This window comes from Hemitrygon akajei, chromosome 12 (genome assembly GCF_048418815.1).
Source record: "Hemitrygon akajei chromosome 12, sHemAka1.3, whole genome shotgun sequence".
NCBI lineage: Eukaryota > Metazoa > Chordata > Chondrichthyes > Myliobatiformes > Dasyatidae > Hemitrygon > Hemitrygon akajei.
In genome coordinates, this window is record NC_133135.1 from 3168040 (window position 1) to 3188778 (window position 20739).

At 44.8% G+C, this 20739-nt stretch overlaps 1 protein-coding gene across 5 annotated transcripts in view; it reads right to left on the reverse strand.

The window, feature by feature from the left end:
• tnni3k (TNNI3 interacting kinase) overlaps positions 1 to 20739 on the reverse strand; it is a 125765-nt gene that overhangs the window by 78740 nt on the left and 26286 nt on the right. For all 5 annotated transcript variants that reach the window (XM_073062482.1, XM_073062479.1, XM_073062478.1 and 2 more), the window contains 7 exons: positions 18006 to 18114; positions 16647 to 16732; positions 13096 to 13193; positions 11489 to 11599; positions 10379 to 10477; positions 6397 to 6535; positions 1043 to 1187 (listed from right to left, as the gene is read on the reverse strand). In XM_073062482.1, coding sequence (XP_072918583.1) covers positions 1043 to 1187; positions 6397 to 6535; positions 10379 to 10477; positions 11489 to 11599; positions 13096 to 13193; positions 16647 to 16732; positions 18006 to 18114 — 787 coding nt within the window. The remainder of the gene's footprint in view (positions 1 to 1042; positions 1188 to 6396; positions 6536 to 10378; positions 10478 to 11488; positions 11600 to 13095; positions 13194 to 16646; positions 16733 to 18005; positions 18115 to 20739) is intronic.

The window sequence follows — 20739 nt, forward strand, 5'->3', positions numbered from 1 at the left end:
CAATCAGCCCATTGTCCACTCTAATCACTGATGATTAGTCTCGGCCCAATACATCAACTGTATACTTTTTCCATAGATGCTGAGTTCCTCCAGCATTTTGTGTGTGTTGGACACAATACTCTCAAAATTAGGCCTTACCAATGTCTTATACAATTCCAACCCAAGATTCTATCTCCAGTACTCAATACTTTAATTTATGAAGGTCAACGTGTCAAAATTTCTCTTTACAACCCTATCTACATGTGGCAGCATGTCCAAGGAATTATGGACTGTACTCCCTGATCGCTCTAATCTTCAGCACTCCACCATGTTGGATTACATGGTTTAATTGTCATTTTCTTTGCAGTTTAACAGTTTATGCCCTTTTGTATTTTATAAAAGTACCTATGTACAGGTAATTGTTTAGTATGTTTCCTAGTGGTCACAGTGTGTATATGTAATTGTTTGGTGTATCTGTTCGTGGCTATATACCTTTATCATTCTGGAAAGCTCTGGAAGCTTCTCTGGTGTTGTACTATGTGAATAGGGACTATCTGATTGTTTAACTCTTATCTACAAATTTGAATGGAATATTTCTTATTTATGGAATATAAGACGGGTCAACCATATTGGTCTGCCATCTTTTTCTTTTAACCTTTAGTCACTCTAGTTTTAGTGACTAAATGTTTGCACCTTGACATTAACAACACTATTAACTCTTAATAAAACAATTGGGAGCAACAAGTTTGATGCCTCTTCCCTGTCTTCCAAAAAGAACCTTGCATCAAAAACATCAGAATCCATTAGTACCCAACCATTCGCTGTGTAAGACCAACCCTGGTTTGTCCTCCCGAAGTGCAACACCTCACACTTGTCTGTATTAAAATCCATCTTCCATTTTCCAATCCATTTTTCCAACTATACCACATTTATCTTCACTCGACACTCAGCCCTAATGCAAGGACTTGATTCGTCAATGGCCCTTCTCTCTCTCACCACCATAGGTGCTGCTCAACCCCTTCCCCCTTCCCCCTATTCCTTCTGTGGCTTGCTTTGAACTCACAAGTGTAGAGCAGTGTCTCCGTAGATGTTCACGGCATGAGGCTGCACGCCAAAGTTTCCCTGCAGCAAGTAACTGACGATCTCATGGTGGCCAAAGCGGGAAGAGAAGTGGAGAGGAGAGTGGTCCTCGTTGTCCAGGGAATTAACTGGGATCACCAAGAAACAGGGAATAACACTCATTGGTATGATTGAAGATACAACTAAACAAAAACAAGTAAGATGTTTCTGGAGATCAATAAGATCGAAAGAGAACAGAGAAAATTTACTCTGTACTCGAAGTTGCCAGAACTTGAGAACCTGAGTTACTGGAAACATTTGATTTAGATGTTGCATTTATTCCCTCGAGTGAAGGAGAATGAGGGGAAATTTGAAGAGTTATACAACATTATGAGGGGCAGAGACAGGGTAAATGCAAGCAGGCTTTTTTCTCTGAGGTTGGGTGACACCTGAACTGGAGGCCATAGGTTAAGGGTGAAAGGTGAAATGTTTAAGGGGAACTTGATCAGTCAGAAGGTGATGAGTGTGGACTGAGCTGCCAATGGAATTGGAGTATGCGGGTTCAAATGCAACATTTAAGAGAAATTTGGATTAGTGCATAGATGGGAGGGGTATAGAGGACTTTGGATAAGAGCAAAAGGATAGCAAGGGACAAAATTGGTCCCCTGGAAGATCACAATGGTAACCTATGTGTGAAGTTGTAAGAGATGGGGAGGTCGTAAATGGAGTTTCTGCATCTATATTTACAGAGGAGACATACACAGGATCTAGAGATGTGAGTCAATGCAGCAAAGTTGTGGACCCTTTACAAATTACAGAGGAGGAGGTGCTTGCTGTCTTGAGGCAAATTAGGCCGGATAAATCCCCAGGGCATGACAAGGCGTTCCCTCAGACCATCTGTGAGGCTAGTTTAGAAATTGCAGGAGCCATAGCAGAGATATTTAAAGCACCTGCAGCCACGAGTCAGGCGTGGAGGACTGGAGGATAGTTAAAGTTGTTCTGTTTAAAGAATGAACCATAAAATTATAGGCTGATGAGCCTGACAACCATAGCGGGCAAGTTATTGGACAGGATATGTAAGTATTTGAATAGACACTGATTAGGGATACTCATTGTGGCTTTGTGTGTGGTAAGTAGAGTCTAACCAATCTGAAAGAGGTTTTTGAGGAAGTTACCGGGAAAGTCGATAAAGGCAAAGCAGTGGATGTTGTCTACATGCATTTTAGCAAGGCATTTAACAAGGTCCTACATGGAAAGTTGATCGGCACTTATGATGAAGTAGTAAATTCGATCAGACATTGGCCTCACAGGAGAAGCCAGAGAGTGATGGTAGAGGATTGCCACTCTGACTGGAGCCCTGTGACGAGTGGAATGCCATAGGGATTGGTGCTGGGTCCATTGTTGTTTGTCATCTGTATCAATGGTCCAGATGATAATGTGGTTAACCTTATCAGCAAATTTGCAGATAACAACAAGAATGGGGGTATAGTGGACAGCAAAGACGATCAGAAGTTGCAGCAGATCTGGACCAGCTGGGAAAGTGAACTGAAATATGGCAGATGGAATTTAATGCAGTCAAGTGCAAGGTAAGTGTTGTGCTTTAGGAGGACAAACCAGGGTACGTCTTACACAGTGAGTAGTAAGGAACTGAGGAGTGCAGTAGAACAGAGAGATTCCTGAAAGTGGTGTCATGGTAAAGAAAGCTTTTAAATCCATGTATTGAGTACAAGAATTGGAATATGCTGCAATTGTATAAGATGTTGCTGAGGGCTAATTTGGAATACTGTGTGCAGTTTTAGTCACAAGAAATATGTAAGTAAGATTGAAAGAGTGCAGAGAAAATTTACAAGGATGCTACCGGAACTTAAGGACCTGAGTTATAAGGAAAGGATGAATAATTGAGCTTTATTCCCTAGAATGTAGAAGACCGAGGAGAGATTTGGAAGAGGGAAACAGAATTATGAGGGGTATAGATAGGGTAAATGTAAGCAGGCTTTTTCCACTGAGGTTGGGTGAGGTTAGAAAAAGATGTCACAGGTTAACAGTGAAAGGAGAAATGTTGACGGGGAACCTGAGGGGCAACTTCTTGACTCAGAGGGTGGTGAGAATGGTGAACAAGCTGCCAACAGAAATGGGGGACATAGGCTCGATTTCAACATTTAAGAAAAGTTTGGATAGATACATGGATGAGAGGGGTATAGAGGGTTATGGTACAGGTGCAGGTCGATGAGTCTAGGTAGAATAACAGGTCAGCACAGACTAGAAGGGCTGATGGGCCTTTTTCTTTGCTGGAGTATTTAAAGACTCTATAACTAAGGAGCATATATGGGGAGACTGTGAGAAATGTTTCCCCACTGGAGAGACAGCTATAAGCAGACAGCAGAGGGTAGGAGTTAGGGGAAAAGGTTAGGTGTTTCAGTGGGGTGGGAGCAGGATACTGAGAGGGAGGGTGGAATCTGAAACTGACTGCCAAAGGGGAAGGTTGGGGCAGAGACCCTCACAATGTTGAACAAGTATCTGCACGAGCACTTGACTCCCCAAGGGACTTGAATCACCAAGTCAGAGCTGATAACTGTTGTGTATTTAATATATCAGTCATGACCAGTGTTGGGTAACAGGTCTGGCATGAGTACTGATGGCTCACTTGAGGTGTGGCTTGGATCAGTGTGAAGGGATGGTTTCTACCTTCATGTTAGCTGTAGATTGTGATATGTGAGTGGGGAGAAAGGACTTCACCCAGAGAGAGGCGAACCTGTGAAATTCTCCACCAGAGGGCATGGAGAACAAATCAATGAACACAAAGACAGATTTGTAGAAGGAAAATGCGTCAGAGGCAGAGAGCAAAAAATCAGTCACACCACCATGGCCATATCACCATAGTCACACAATCATAGTCACTACTGCCACAGTCATACCACACGGTCATATCACCACAGTCACACCACACGGTCATATCACCATAGTCACACAACACAGTCACACCACACGGTCATATCACCACAGTCACACCACACGGTCATATCACCACAGTCACACAACACAGTCACACAACACAGTCACACCACAGTCACACCACACGGTCATATCACCACAGTCACACAACACAGTCACACCACACGGTCATATCACCACAGTCACACAACACAGTCACACCACACGGTCATATCACCACAGTCACACAACATGGTCATATCACCACAGTCACACAACACAGTCACACCACACGGTCATATCACCACAGTCACACCACATGGTCATATCACCACAGTCACACAACACAGTCACACCACACGGTCATATCACCACAGTCACACCACACGGTCATATCACCATAGTCACACAACACAGTCACACCACATGGTCATATCACCACAGTCACACAACACAGTCACACCACACGGTCATATCACCACAGTCACACCACACGGTCATATCACCACAGTCACACAACACAGTCACACCACACGGTCATATCACACAGTCATATCACCACAGTCACACCACACGGTTATATCACCACAGTCACACCACACAGTCATATCACCACAGTCACACCACACGGTTATATCACCACAGTCACACCACACAGTCATATCACCACAGTCACACCACACGGTCATATCACCACAGTCACACCACACGGTCATATCACCACAGTCACACCACATGGTCATATCACCACAGTCACACCACACGGTCATATCACCACAGTCACACTGCCACAGTGATGCTATCAGGAGCTGTTAAAGAAGTTGGATCTATATCCTATGGAGTTTAGCAGAATGTGGATGACCTTAATGAAGCATCTCGGATCCTGAGGGGATGTGAAGGTGTTTCCACCAGTGGGAACGTCTCAGTCAAAGGGACAGTTACAGGATTAGGGGGCAGACACTTAAACCTGAGGTGTGTCGGGGCTTCTCACAGAGGGAAGGGAATCTCTATAATTTTCCACCTAGGGGGTGTGGAGTCTGAAACACTGGGAGTGTGTAAAGAGGAGAGAGAGAAATATTGGACAGATTAGAATCCGAATCCTTTATTATCACCAAGCATGAGGACACATACAGGGAATTTGATGCCGGTTTCCCTGAGCTCTCTCTGTACAGAATTAAAAGCAAACAAAAACAATAGTGCAAATAATCATAAACTATATGCAATGAGGTCCACCTCATTGAATGTACAGGTGGACTTGATTTATAATAGACTAAAATTCAAGTGTTCATAAGACTGATGGCATACAGAAAGAAACTGTTCTTGTACCTATTTGTCCTGGCATACAGTGATCTAAAGCACCTACCAGAAGGAAGGAGTTGGAACAGGTGATGTCCAGGGCGTGATGGGTCTACAATAATGCTGCTTGCTCGCTTCCTGACTCTAGATGCATATAAGTCCTGGATCGAGGGCAGCTTCACACCAATAATCCTTTCTGCAGCCCTGACAGTTCTTTGGAGTCTATTCTTGTCTTGTTTGGAAGCTGATCCAAACCAGACAGTGATGGACGAACAGAGAACAGACTGGATTATTCCTGAATAGAATTGAATCAGCAGCTCCTGAGGCAGGTTGTACTTCCTGAGTTGACGTAGGAAATACAACCTCTGCTGAGCCTTTTTGATAAGAGTGTCCGCATTGGGTGTCCACTTCAGGTCCTGGGAGACTGTGACACCCAGAAATCTGAAGGTCTCCACAGCAGACACAATACTGTTGAGTATAGTGAGTGGGGGGAGTATTGGGGGGCTCCTCCTGAAGTCCACTGTCATCTCCACAGTCTCGAGTGTATTTAGCTCCAGATTGTTCATACCACACCAGAGGGCCAGCCGTTCCACCTCCCTTCTGTATGCAGACTCATCACCGTCTCGGACAGGGCCAATGACAGTTGTGTCGTCTGCAAACTTCAGGAGTTTAACAGATGGATCCTGTGAGGTGCAGTCATTAGTGTAAAGGGAGAAGAGCAGTGGGGAGAGCACACATCCCTGGGGGGCACCGGTACTGATTGCCCAGGTGCTAGAGATGATGCTCCCCAGCCTCCCTTGCTGCACCCTGTCAGTCAGGAAGCTTGTGATCCACTGACAGATGGCGGGGCTCTGGGGATGATGGGGAATTGCCACAGAAGAGGAGATGTAGCCTGGGGTAGATCAGCTATGATTACATTGATGGTGGGATAGGCTAGATAGGCCGAATAACCTCTTTCTACTCCTGTGCTCTGAGTGAGGAAGCATTTCTTGATTGTCTGGTTTCTGACTTCAAGGTTGCTCCCCCCCCCACCCCCCACCCCGGTATGGGAATCTGTCAGCCAGAGCCCTCACCCCATGACGACAAGTCATCCCCATGTGACCGTGTGTCGCCGTGTTACAGTGGTCTCACCGCTGGCTGAGCTGGCCTCCGTGAGCAGCAGTTTGACGATGTTGAGATAGCCCTTCGCACAGGCGAGGTGTAGGGGTCTATCGCCAACCTCTCCGCTGACACTGGCATCTGCTCCAAACCTCAGCAATAGACGGGTGACCTGTATGGATATATAATTGTATTACAACACTAGGTCATCAGCCCCAGTCCCCCCAACCGTCTCTGCCCCTCCAAATCTTCAAAAGGCGATGCCTCAAGTAGTTGGCATCCATTACTAAGGATCCTTGCCATCTGGGACATGCCCTCTTCTCATTACTACCATCATGGAAGAGGTACAGGGGCCTGAAGACACACATTCAACATTTTAGGAAGAGCTTCTTCCCCTCTGCCATCAGGTTTCTAAACAGACCATGAACACTAACTTACTGTTCCGTGCTCTTTTTGCACTGCTTTTGCTTAAGGTATATTTCCTGCTGTAACATAACAATTGTTTATGTCTTGCATTGAGCTGCAAAACAAATTTCATGACATACGTCAGTGATAATAACGGACTCTGATTTATTCTGGTTCCCTGTCCGGGGAGAAACACTCCCCTTAATTCTGAAGAGGGTTCTCAGGGATCATCTGGTATCGAGGCTCCTGAGTTCTGGTCTCGACCACAGAGTCACAAGGAAGTGAGAGGGGGACAGAGTAATGCTGCAGAGAAACAGGCCATTTGGCCCATATCTTTGATTCTGACCAAGGTGCCTTACTGAGCTAGTCCCATTTGCCTGAATTTGGCCTAAATCTCTTTAAATCAGGGGTCTCCAACCCTTTTATGCCATGGACCCCCATCAAGGGGTCTGTAGACCCCAGGTTGAGACCCCCTGCCTTCAACCATCAAAAGGGCAGCATGGTGGTGTGGGATTAGCACAACACTTGGCAATATCAGCAATTCGGGGATCCAGGTTCAAAGTCATCTCGCACTTCAGCTATATCCACTGCTCCAACATCATCTTATAGACAGTGGATATCCGCACTGCAACATGGGGCATGGAACAGTACGGCACAGGACAGGACCATAGCCCACAGTGTTGTGCTGAACCAATTCATGGATATCCGCACTGCAACATGGGGCTTGGAACAGTACGGCACAGGACAGGACCATAGCCCACAGTGTTGTGCTGAACCAATTAAATTAGTAATCAAATGGACAGCTAAACTAATCTTCCACCTACACAATCAAATTTCAGAATTCAAAGTCGTTATTATCAAAGTATGTATATGTCAGCATATACCACCTTTAGGCTCCAAGGGTAGTCATAGCCGAAGGGTGGTATTGGGGACGAGCTCCCACTGCTAAACAAATGCTCTTCATGGTGTGTATCTCAAACAGCCTCTGACAGCCAAGTCCAACTCCTGGCCTTCACGTGTGGCATAGTTCTTATGCTGGCGGAGCTGTTCTCACTGACAGGAGAAGGGGGAAAGGCGGACCACTGGCGCGTTAAAACCAGTTGCTCCGGGCAGATGGGGCTCATTAACCACGGATGGTAGCTCATCTAGGAGAGGGAAACTCCAATTACAAACCTCCGCTGCCTGAAAGGCTTTGGGAGTAAACCCCGAGGAAAACTCCGGAGTCGGAGTCCCGAAGGCGGCTGACTGCTGTACCCAGCACCGGCACGGCAACTCCTGCGATGCTGCTGGCACCAAACTGTATCGACTTCCGTCGTTCCTTTGGACCTGTCATCAGCATGGAGAGGGGGATCCCACTGCACGGGCAACAGACGGATCTCCATATCAACTATGCCCTGGCTTGCGCTTTGGAGAGGCCACTGCAGGTGACTACCAGAGGCACAGTACCCATGGTCGACCACGACCTACAGAGGCCACACCACACACACCACCCTGAGATTCATTTTTTCACAGGCATTGACTGGAAAGTAAATAGATTCAATATAATTTATGAAAAACTATGATTAAGCAAAGACTAACAAACAACCAACAAGTGTCCATATCCCCCCCATTCTCTACACATCCAAATGCTTCGTGAAGCACATCAATTGCCTCTAAAGTTTAAAGTATTCATCCCCTTGGAAGTTTTCACGTTTTATAACATTGAATCACATTGGGTTTAATTTGTTTTTTTGTTACACTGATCAACAGAAAAAGTGTCTTTCACATCAAAGTGAAAACAGATTCCTACAAAGTGATCTAAATTAATTTCAAAAATAAAATACAAAGTAATTGATTTCAGAAGTATTCACCCCTTTAATATGACACACCAAATCATCACTGGTGCAGCCAATTGGTTTTAGAAGTCATATATTAGTTAAGTGGAGATCACCTGTGTGCAGTCAAGGTGTTTCAACTGATTGTAGCAAAAATACACCTGTGTCTGGAAGCTCCAACTAGTATCCTGGCAAAAACTACACCATGAAGACAAAAGAACACTCCAAGTGACTCTGAGAAAAGGTTATTGAAAAACACAAGTCAGGAGATGGATACAAGAAAATTTCCAAGTCACTGAATATCCCTTGGAGAACTATTGTCAATCATCAAGAAATGGCAGGAATATGGCACAGCTGTGAATCTGCCTAGAGGCCATCCTCAAAAACTGAGTGACCATGTAAGAAGGGGACTAGTGAGGGAGGCCACCAAGAGACCTATGACAACTCTGGAGGAGTTACAAGCTTCAGTGGCTGAGATGGGAGAGACTGCACAAACAACTGTTACCCAGGTTTTTCACCGGTCGCAACTTTATGGGAGAGTGGCAAAGAGAAAGCCACTGTTGAAAAAACTCACATGAAATCTCAGCTAGAGTTTGCCAGAAGGCAGGTTGGAAACTTTGAAGTCAGCTGGAAGAAGGTTCTATGGTCTGAAGGCAAAATTGCACTTTTTGGCCATAAGACCAAACAACGCACATCATCAAAACATACTATCCCTACCGTGAAGCATGGTGGTGGCTGCATCAGGCTGTGGGGATGCTTCAATGCAGCAGACCCTGGAAGGCTTGTGAAGGTAGAGGGTAAAATGAATGCAGCAAAACACAGGGAAATCCTGGAGGAAAACTTGATGCAGTTTGCAAGAGAACTGCCACGGGAGAAGATTGGTTTTCCAGCAAGACAATGTCCCGAAGCATAAAGCCAAAGCTACACAGAAATGGCTTAAAAACAACAAAGTTAATATCCTGAAGTGGCCAAGTCAGAGTCCAGACCTAATCCAATTGAGAATTTTTGGCTGGACTTGAAAACGGCTGTTCACTCATGATCCCCATGCACTCTGACAGAGCTTGAGCAATCTTGTAAAGAAGAATGGGGGAAAAATTGCAGTGTCCAGATGTGCAAAGCTGATAAGAGACCTATCCACACAGACTCAAGGCTGTGATTGCTGCCAAAGCTGCATTTACAAAATACTGACTTGAAGGGTTTAAGTAACTATGCAATCATTTTGTGTTTAGTAACTGTGATAAATTTAGTCCAATTTGTAGAAAATTTTCACTTTGACATAAGGGTCTTTTCTGTTGATCAGTGTCAAAAAAAGCCAAATTGATTCACAGTGGATTTAATCTTGTAAAACAGTAAAACATGTAAACTTCCAAGGGAAGGGGTGAATACTTTTTATAAGCACTGTATGTCACCCTGGCTGAGGTGTAGTAACTGTTCCTAAATCTGGTGCTGCGAGTCCTGAGGCTCTTGTATTGTCTTCCAGATGGCAGTAGCGTGTCCTGGGTGGTGGAGGTCCCTGATGATGATGCTGTTCTCCTTTGCCAGCATTTCATGTAGATGTGCTCAATGAGTGCGAGGTCTTTACCCACAAATTACTGGGCCAGATCTACTACTTGTGTTTGCTTTCACCAACAACCCATTTTTCACTCTGTGTAAAAGAAAAAACTGATCCCACACATCTCCTTTGAAGTTACCCCCTTGCCCCTTAAATGCATGCTCTCGGTGTTATACATTCCCACACTGGGGAGAGGAAACTGCCTGTTCTGTCTGTGCCTTTACCCCGGAAGCTGCAGGGATACCTGCTCGTGGCCGAAGTAAGCGGCGATGTGCAGAGGAGTGAAGAAGACAGCATCTTGCACGTTGACGAAAGCACCGTGTTGGAGGAGGATATCAACAGTCTGCAGAGAGCAACCGGACATGATTAGAAGGCGAAGGGGTGGGGGCGGTCTCCATAAAGGGGGGAGGGCAGGTGCTGAAGGTGGAGGTGTCTTTCCTGGTCACTGTCTCCTTGTTCAAGGGTCAAACAGTGGCAAAGTAGCATAGCGGTTAGTGTAATGATTTACAGCGCCAGTGATCACAGGTTGAGGTTCAATTCCTGTCACTGACTGTAAGCAGTTTGCATGTTCTCCCCGTGACCATGTGAGTTTCCTCTGGGTATTCTCGTTTACTTCCACAGGGTTAGTAAGCATGGTGACAGTTGCAGGTTGCCCCCAGCACATCTTTGACTGTGCTGGTTGTTGATGCAGACTGCACATTTCATTGTATGTACACGTGACAAATAATCTTTAACAAAGCTAATTTACTTCAGATACTGTGGATGATACGAAGGTAACTGGAGGGGCAGGTAGTGCTGAGGGAGTAGGGAGTCTGCAGTAGGACTTTGACAGATCAGGAGAACGGGAAAAGAAGAGGCACATGAAATATAATATAGAGAAGTGTATGGTCGTGCACTTTTGTTGAAGGAATAAATGCATGGACTATTTTCTAAATGGAGTAAAGTCAGAAATCAGAGAAATCCTGCAGTCCTCGTGCAGGATTCACTAAAGGTTAACTTGCAGGTTGAATCGGTGATAAGGAAGGCAAATGCAATGTTAGCATTCATTTCAAGAGGAATAGAATATAAAAGCAAGGATGTAATGCTGAGGTTTTATAAGGCATTGGTCAGACCATACTTGGAATATTGTTTTGGACCTCTTATCTAAGAAAAGATGGGCTAGCATTGGAGAGGGTCCAGAGAAAGTTTGTGAGAATGATCCCAGTAATGAAAGGGTTAACGTATGAGGAGCATTTGCTGACTCTGGGCCTGTATTCAATAGAGTTTAGAAGAATGAGTGGGGATCTCATTGAAACCCATCAAATATTGAAAGGCCTAGATGGACTGGATGCGTCGGGCAGAGGAAGGCCCTTACCTCACTGTGACCGGCAATGGTGGCAATGTGCAGGGCAGTCAGTGCTCCATACCCCACCTGCTGAATGTCAGCACCACCGTGGAGGAGAGCAGTTACCAGGTCGGAGCTTGCCTGTGGATAAGAGCCAGAGGTCATCACCAACGGAGCCCTGTACACACCACACACACACACACACACACACACACACACACACACACACACACACACACACACACACACACACACAATGACAGGGAGACAGACAGATACGTGCACGCACACACTAAGACAGGGAGACACACACACACACCACAACCCACCCTGCTGCCACACGGAAGAGCCCACACCTCTGGTGTCCCACTCGCTCACCATACTACCCTGCCCCAGGATCACATCATAAAGCTGCAGAGGGTTGTATCCCAGGCACAGCCCTCCCCACCTTTGAATGAGACCTCCATCACAGAAGACATTCCCATCTGGGACATGCTGGGTATTCATTACAACCACTAATGGGTCACAAAGTGAGACTGGTTAATTGTTAATGTAATTACAGTGTTTAAGGAATCAGTGAAGGATGTCCCTCTGTACCAGAACATCTGTCAGGATGTAATTAACCCAATTAGTCTCATTGATTAGTGGGTTGTAACAGTTTGCTGCTGTTGTACACAGGACCCTGTACTGATCACAGTGTGGAATAAATGGGACATGGATTAAATCACCAGCTCTCACAGGCTCACCTCACTGACTGTGGCCCCAGCCCACAGTACACTTCTCACAGATCTCTGCTTTGGAGACAAAACCTTTTGTTCAAAAGTAAATCAGTTAGACCATAATACAATTACACATAGAAGCAGAATTAGGCCATTTGGCCCATCAAGTCCGCTTCACCATTGCATCATGGCTGATTTAGCATCCCTCTCAACCCCATTTTCTTTTCTTCTCCCAGTCACCTTTGATACCAAGAACATATCAACCTCTGCTTTAAATACACCCTATGACTTGGCCTCCGCAGCACTTATTCAAGAAAGACTGGCAAGTGTCTACAGAGATTCCGTGGAGAGCATTCTAACTGGTTGCAACATCATCTGGTACGGAGGGGCCATTGCACAGGATCAGAAAAAGCTGCAGAAAGTTGTAAACTCAACCAACTCTATCCTGGGCACTCACTACCACACTGCTGAGGGCACCTTCAAAAGGGGGCATCCATCATTCAGTTCATGTCCCTCTTCTCATACCTACAGCCATGGAGGTGGTGCAGGAGCCTGAAGTGAATTAGAAAACAGCTTCTTCCCTTCTGCCATCAGATTTCTGAATGGACAATGAACCCATGAACACTACCTCACCATTTTTATGCTCTCTTTTTGCATAAATAGTTCTTGCATTTCTTATTGCAACTTATAGCATTTTTTAAACTTTATTGCTGCTGCAAAACAACAAATTTCAAATTTGTCAGTAATAATAATCCTGATTCTGGTCAGCACAACATAGTGGGCTGAAGGGCCTGTTCTGTGCTGCCGTATTCTGTGTTCTATGTACAATAAACAATCTTACATCTTAAACTGGAGGTCTCTGGAGCCAGGACGCAGCGGCTCTGTGTGGAGACTCTACTGTCCCACTATCACACTCACCTTGTACGCAGCTAGGTGCAAAGCAGTGAATCCGTTCCTGGTGAGCCGAGAGGGGCGGAGACCTTTCAGCATCAGGGTCCTCACGTGTGCCTTGTTACCTGTTAACAAACTACAGCATGAACACTGAACGCCCAGGTCTAATCCTGCACTTCAAAATTAGAAGGCAGAGAACCAGAGGGTGGTTTGTACAGGGGACAAGCTGCCAGAGAAGATGGTCAAGACAGGTACATTAATGACATTTACAAGGTTCTGAGACAGTAAAATGGATAGGAACGATTTAGAGAAATATGGGCCAAATGCATCCAAAATGGATCTTGTTCAGCACAGTCCAGTTTTCCTGTGCTCTATGACGCTATGATTGATGGGACAAGCTTGAAGGGCTGAGTGACCACTTATTGCTCCTGTTTCCTCTGCTCCTGAGTGCAGGGATGTAGGGAAGAGCATATGGGAGGGGGTGGGGTGGATGGCAAGACCTCTCACAGAGCCAGAACTGCCCCAATGGACTGAATGGGCCTCTGCCAGTACAATCAAGTAAAACAAAGTCTTACTTCCTTCAAGTTTTGTGTCAGAAGACCAAGGGGTTGATAGTGGACTTCAGGAAGGGGAAGTTGAAGGAACACACACACTTCCATTGAAGAATCAGCAGTGAAAAGGGTAATCAGTTTCAAGTTCCTGGGTGCCAACCTCTCTGAGGATCTACCCTGGACTCAACTGTGATGGAAGTACAAAGAAGGTATGACAGCAACTATATTTCATTAGGAGTATGAGAAGAATTGGTGTGGGAAAAAATTAAATTTTGAATTAAATTTTGTTGTCAAGCTTGACTAGCTAAGCATTGCCCAAGATTTGGGTCAGAGGGTGACAGGATAAGATGCAGACTCTGTCTTGCTTGTGCGAGCTAACAATAGGTCATGCCAATAAAGAGGTATTGGCGACCTTTGGCTGGCTAATAGGGGGAGTGAATATGGATATGCAGTTCTAATGTTGTGCACCGCACAGAAACATGTGTAGACTGGCAGATACTTAACAAGTGCTTCTTGAATTCATTGAATAAGTATGTTTAGCTGTTGGCTATTGTCCAAACTTTTACTGTATAAAATTAAGATGTAACCTGAAGTTGACTGAGTGGTAAGGCAACAGCTCCCTGTGGCTTAGCCATATACCAAGGTCTGTGACTTTATTTCTGTTTGATTACTGGGTAAATTATCTTACAGTAAAATATGGTAAAATGTGGTAGATTTTTTGACAATTGGTATGTCACCAAAGACACTTGCAAATTTCTATAGATGTACCATGGAGAGCATTCTGACTGGCTGCATCACCGTCTGGTATGGAGGGGTCACTGACCAGGATCATTAACATCTGTGGAAGATTGTACTCAACCAGCTCCATCATGGGTTCTAGCCTTCCCAGCATCATGGATACCTTCAAAAGGCGATGCCTCAAAAAGGCAGCACACATAAATAAGGACCAGTATATGCCCTCTTCTAGTTGCTAGCATCAAGGTGGTGGTACAGGAGTCTGAAGAGGGACACTCAACATTTCAGGAACATCTTCTTCCCCACCACTATCGGATCTCTGAATGGACAATGAACCAAAGAACAATACCTCACTATTTATTTTCCTCTTTTTCGCATCACTTATTTAATTTATATACTTAATTTATAGTTTTTATTATTATACATTGCAATGTACAGCTGCCGCAAAGCAACAAATTTCATTACGTGTGAAATTAAATCTGACTCTGACTCATTGTTTTTCTGTTGATAGCTGGTTGAGTTTGACTTGAGGCATGGGGTGGGGGGGGGGGGACCTGATTTCCAAGGGAAGGTTTACATGTCCAATATTCCCAGCATGCAGGACATCTTCAAAATGTGGTGCCTCAGGAAGGTGGCATCCATCTTAAAGACCTCTATCACCCAGTACATGCCCCATCTCTCACTGCTACCATCAAGGAGGAGGTACAGAAGTCTGAAGACTCACGCTCAACGTTTCAGGAACAGCTTTTTCCCCTCCGCCATCAGATTTCTGAATGGACAATGAACTCCCAAACAATACCTCACTATTTTTCCTCATTTTGCACTACACATCTGATTTTTAAAAAATATATACTTTGTAATTTATAGTTTTAATTGATATGTATTGAACTGTACTGCTGCCCCAAAACAACAAATTTCATGACATATGTCAGTGATATTAAATCTGATTCTGATCCTGTTCTCCCAGGTACTTGTCATTTCATTTTTAATCTTTAGCCTGGGGTACATCTTATCCGGTCCTGGCGACTTATCCATAATAAATCTACTTTGAAGTTTGAACTTACTTTGAAGTAGATGGACAAAAAGGGTCAGCATGGAATTACCTGTTTCTGTGGTTCTACCATCAGGCTCCTGAACCATCATCATGGATAACTTCACTCACTGCAATACTGAACAGATTCCACAACCTACAGATCTGTGCTTCAGCCATCACACTCCTGAAGCAGTGTGGATAACTTCAGTCAATGTAACACTGAACCGATTCCACAACTCACTGTCAAGGGCTCTACAACTGATCCTCTCAGTATGATTTATTTATCATTATTATTTGTTTATTTTTCTATATGCACAACTTGTATTCTTTTGCACTTTGGTTGTTTGTCAGAATTTGTGTGTGTGTAGTTTTTCATTAATTCTATTGCATTCATTTGTTCTACTATGAATGCCCACAAGGAAATGGATCTCAGGGTTGTATTTGGTGACATATACACTCTTTGATAATAAATTTGCTTTGAAATTCTGAAGGAGGCAGACTCTGGTTGGTCACCAGCATTCAAAGTTCAAAACCTTCAACGTAAATTTACTATCAAAGTACATATATATGTGACCATGTACAGCCCTGAGATTCATTTTCCTATGGGCATTCACAGTAAATACACAGAAACAAGCCACGCAAAATAATAATAAAAAATAAATAATTAAGCAATAAATATTGAGAATGAGATGAAGAGACCATTCAATATACTCTTCACTACACATCTATGGAAGTTTGTCAAAGTTTTAGATGTCATGCCAAATCTTTGCAAACCCATAAGGAAGTAGAGGCACTGCTGTTCTTACTTCCTAATTACACTTTTGTGTTGGGCTTAGGACAGTCCTCTGAAATACTGAGGAATTTAAAGTTTATGACCCTTTCCACCTCTGATCATCTGCTGAGGACTGACTCACGGACCTCTGGTTGATGGGTAATAACTCTTTCTGAACCTCGAGGCTCCTGTACCTCCTTCCTGATGGCAGTAGTGAGAAGAACACATGACCTGGGTGGTGGCAGTCCTTGATGATAGATGCTGCTTTTCTGCGACAGCTCTCCATGAAGATATGCTCAATGGGGTGGGGAGGGCTTTACCTATGATGGACTTTGTAGACATAGTAGAATGCGTTGGAAGAGATGGGGGGGGGGTGTGAAACCACACTGTGGTCTGCCTATGAGGTGAGAATGTTAACACCTGGGTATTGGCTGTACAGGAGCTGCTCCACCCACACAGGAGTAGGGGGGTGCTGAGTGGGACTCACCATCACAAATACAGCAGAGGTGAAGAAGGGAGAGTCCATTCTCCGTCCGGTAGTTCATGTTTACTTTGCCGAAGGCTTCATCCGAGCTGCAGAGAGAGCGACACCAGGCCAGTGTCAACTGTGGAAAGTGGTGTTTTTCACTTTCCAGTCCAAATCCCCCACTCTTACCCCTCTATTAAAATGGGGCCCCCAAGGGTTTAAAGGGAGTGGGTGACGGGGTCCAAATGGATTTAAGTGGAGCAGGAAACAGGGTCCTAGTGGGTTTAAAGGAAGCCGGAGGCAAAGTCCTGGTGGGTTTAAAGGGAGCAGGAGATTACCCCTATCGGGACCCTAAGGGAACAGGAGACAGGGTCCTAATGGGTTTAAAGAGAGTGGGAAACAGGGCCCTGGTGGGTTTAAAGATTGCATTAGATATAAGCCTACAGACAGCCTGATGCAGAACCATGGGGATCTCTGAATGAGACATCAAGTTATCAAATTTACAATATTATGAAGGGTGCTTCATGGTCAGCATGGGGTGAGTGGACTCAAGGACCTGGGTTGTGGCGATGACTCCAGGACTACAAACATGGCCACCGTCACTGACTTAACCGGGACACTCATAACCTTCTGGAGTCCACTGGGTCCATAGTTAAAGTGTGACCCTCTCAACAGTAACTTGCACTTATATAGCACCTTTAGTGCAGTCATCCCCATCAGACCCACACACCCCACCTCTTCACCAGGGCACTGTTCAGACAGCTTCTCAGAGGAGCCAAGGGCATCTGAGACAGGAAGGGGTTTAGGGGCCAGAGGGTGTTATAGAGACAGGGAGGGGTATAGAGGACAGAGGGGATTATAGAGATGAGCAGGGGCAGAGAGTAGGGAGGAGTTTACTGAGAGAGGGAAGGATGTCGGGGTCTGAGGGGATTACAGAACCAGAGAGAAGTGTAGGGGCTGAGAAGATTACAGAGACTGGAAGTGGTGCAGGGTTCCTAAAAGGGTTACAGAAATGGGGATTTGTGTAGGGGTCCAATGGGGTTACAGAGATGGGGAGGGGTGTAGGGGCTGTAAGGAGCAGGAGGCACAGTGAGAATGGGAGGGAGGGAGTTGGGGATGGCCTGCAGGGTTGAAGATCTGTAGAGGGTGGGGGTGCAGGAATTGGGTCAGGAGAGTGAGGGAGGGTGAACAGGTGCTGGACTGTGGAAGGGATTCTAGAATGGCTGAGGTTGTCATCAGTCAATAAGTCAATGTAAGGTAGGGTTGAGGATATATGGAGGAGAAGTGGGTGGTGGGGCAGAGTGTGATGTAGGATCCTTCCCTACCCAGGGACGACATCTCTGCTGAACTGCTCAACAATCCCAGTCATCTCCTCCTCACCTGAAGACGTGCTTAAGTTCTACCAGTTCACTCTCCTTAATGCGCTGATCGTCCTGCAGCTTCTCGATCGCCACTGCATACGACTCACTCACTTTCTTCTTCCACTCATCTGTTGGGAATGACAACATCTTGGTCAACAGCTCTCATCCTCCCCAAGCCTCATGCCTCACTGACTCCTGTTTGTGTCTGATCATTGAGATCCCCTTTGTCCCAGCAGTGCGGACACTTATACATCAATCCTCGATCCGAGAGATAATTCTGCTTGCACTCATTCTCCGTAAGAATCTCCACTCACTATTCCTTCTGAAAATCCCTTCAAAAATTTCCTTTGTAACCATTATCCAATTTGATGTCCAATTCAGCAGGTGATAATTGGACATCTATTGAACAGTGATTTTGCAATGTTAATGCTATCATTTTTTTATAAATAGCTTTTTTATATAAAGTTGATCCTTTTATCCATCCTATATTAGAACACAGAACAATTCAGTATTTAACAGGCCTTTGGCCCACAATGTCCTGCCAAATCAGTGCTTCAGTATTCACTATGGAAAAGGAACTTGGCAATTGTAGGGATGACTTGCAGTGGACTGAAAAGCTTGAGCATGTAGATATTAAGGAAGAGGATGTGCTGGAGATTTGGAAAGCATTAAGTTGGATAAGTCACCTGGTCAGACAGTATGCACCCTAGGCTACTGTGGGAAGTGAGGGAGGAGATTGCTCAGCCTCTGGCAATGATCTTTGCATCATCAATGAGGACGTGAGAGGTTCCGGAGGATTAGAGGGTTGCAGATGTTTTTCCCTTATTCAAGAAAGGGAGTAGCGATAGCCCAGGAAATTATAGATCAGTGAATCTTACTTCAGTGATTGATAAGCTGATGGAGAAGATCCTGTGAGGTAGGATCTATGAACATTTGGAGAGGCATAACATGATTAGGAATAGTCAGCATGGCTTTGTCAAAGGCAGGTTGTGCCTTACGAGCCTAATTGAATTTTTTTCAGGATGTGACTAAACACATTGATGAAGGTAGAGCAGTAGATGTAGTGTATGTGGATTTTAGCAAGGCATTTGATAAGGTACCCCATGCAAAACTTATTGAGAAAGTAAGGAGGCATGGGATCCAAGGGGACATTCCTTTGTGGATCCAGAACTGGCTTGCCCACAGAAGGCAAAGAATGGTTGTAGATGGGTCATATTCTGCATGGAGGCCGATGACCAGTGGTGTGCCTCAGGGATCTGTTCTGGGACCCCTACTCTTTGTAATTTTTATGAATGACCTGGATGAGAAAGTGGAGGGATGGGTTAGTAAACTTGCTGATGACACAAAGGTTGGGGGTGTTGTGGATATTGTGGAAGGCTGTCAGAGATTACAATGGGACATTGATAGGATGCAAAACTGGGCTGAGAAGTGGCAGATGCTTCAACCCAGATAAGTGTGAGGTGGTTCATTTTGGTAGGTCAAATATAATGGCAGAATATAGCATTAATGGTAAGACTCTTGGCAGTGTGGAGGATCAGAAGGAACTCAGGGTTCGAGTCCATAGGACACTCAAAGCTGCTACACAGGTTGACTCTGTGGTTAAGAAGGCATACGATGCATTGGCCTTCATCAATCGTGGGATTGAGTTTCAGAGCCAAGAGATAATGTTGCAGCTATATAGGACCCTGGTCAGACCCCACTTGGAGTACTGTGCTCAATTCTGGTTGCCTCACGATAGGAAGAACGTGGAAACAATAGAAAGGGTGCAAAGGAGATTTACAAGGATGTTGCCTGGATCGGGGAGCATGCCTTATGAGAATAGGTAGAGTGAACTCGGCCCTTTCTCCTTGGAGCGACAGAGGATGAGAGGTGACCTGATGGAAGTGTACAAGATAATGAGAGGCATTGATCGTGTGGATAGTCAGAGGCTTTTTCCCAGTGATGAAATGGCTAGCATGGGAGGGCATAGTTTTAAGGTGCTTGGAAGTAGGTACAGAGGAGATGTCAAGGGTAAGTTTTTAAAAAAAAATGCAGAGCATGGTGAATCCATGGAATGAGCTGCTAGCGGAAATGATAGGGTCTTTTAAGAGACTCCTGGATGGCTACATGGAGCTTAGAAAATAGAGGGCCATGGGTAAAGCCTAGGTAGTTCTAAGGTACAGACATGTTTGGCACAACTTTGTGGGCCGTGGGTCTGTATTGTGTTGTAGGTTTTCTATGTTTTTAAATCACTTAAGAGCAGAATTAGGTTTTATATCACTGGCATATGTTGCAAAATTTGGTAATTTAGCAGCAGCGGAACAATACAATACATGATAAATATAGAAAAAACAAGTAAATTGTAGTAAGTATATATGTGTGTACATTAAATAATTAAATTTAAAATGTTGTAAAAAACAGAGTTAATTTTTAAAAAGTGAGGTAGTGTTGATGGTTTCAATCTCCATTTAGGAGTCAGATGGCAGAGGGGAAGAAGCTGTTTCTGAAAGGTTGAGTGTGTCTTCAGGCTGCATCTCCTTCCTGATGGTAACAATGAGAAGAGGGGATGTTCTGGATGATGGAGGTTTTTTCTGAGGCACAACTCCTTGACAATATCTTGGGTACTACGGAGGTTAGTACCCATGATGGAGATGACAATTTTTACAACTTTGTGTAGCTTCTTTTGATCCTATGCAGTAGTCCCATCCCCCCCCCCTTTCTAGGCGGTGATGCATCCAGTCAGAATGTTCTCCATGGTACGTCTGCAGAAGTTT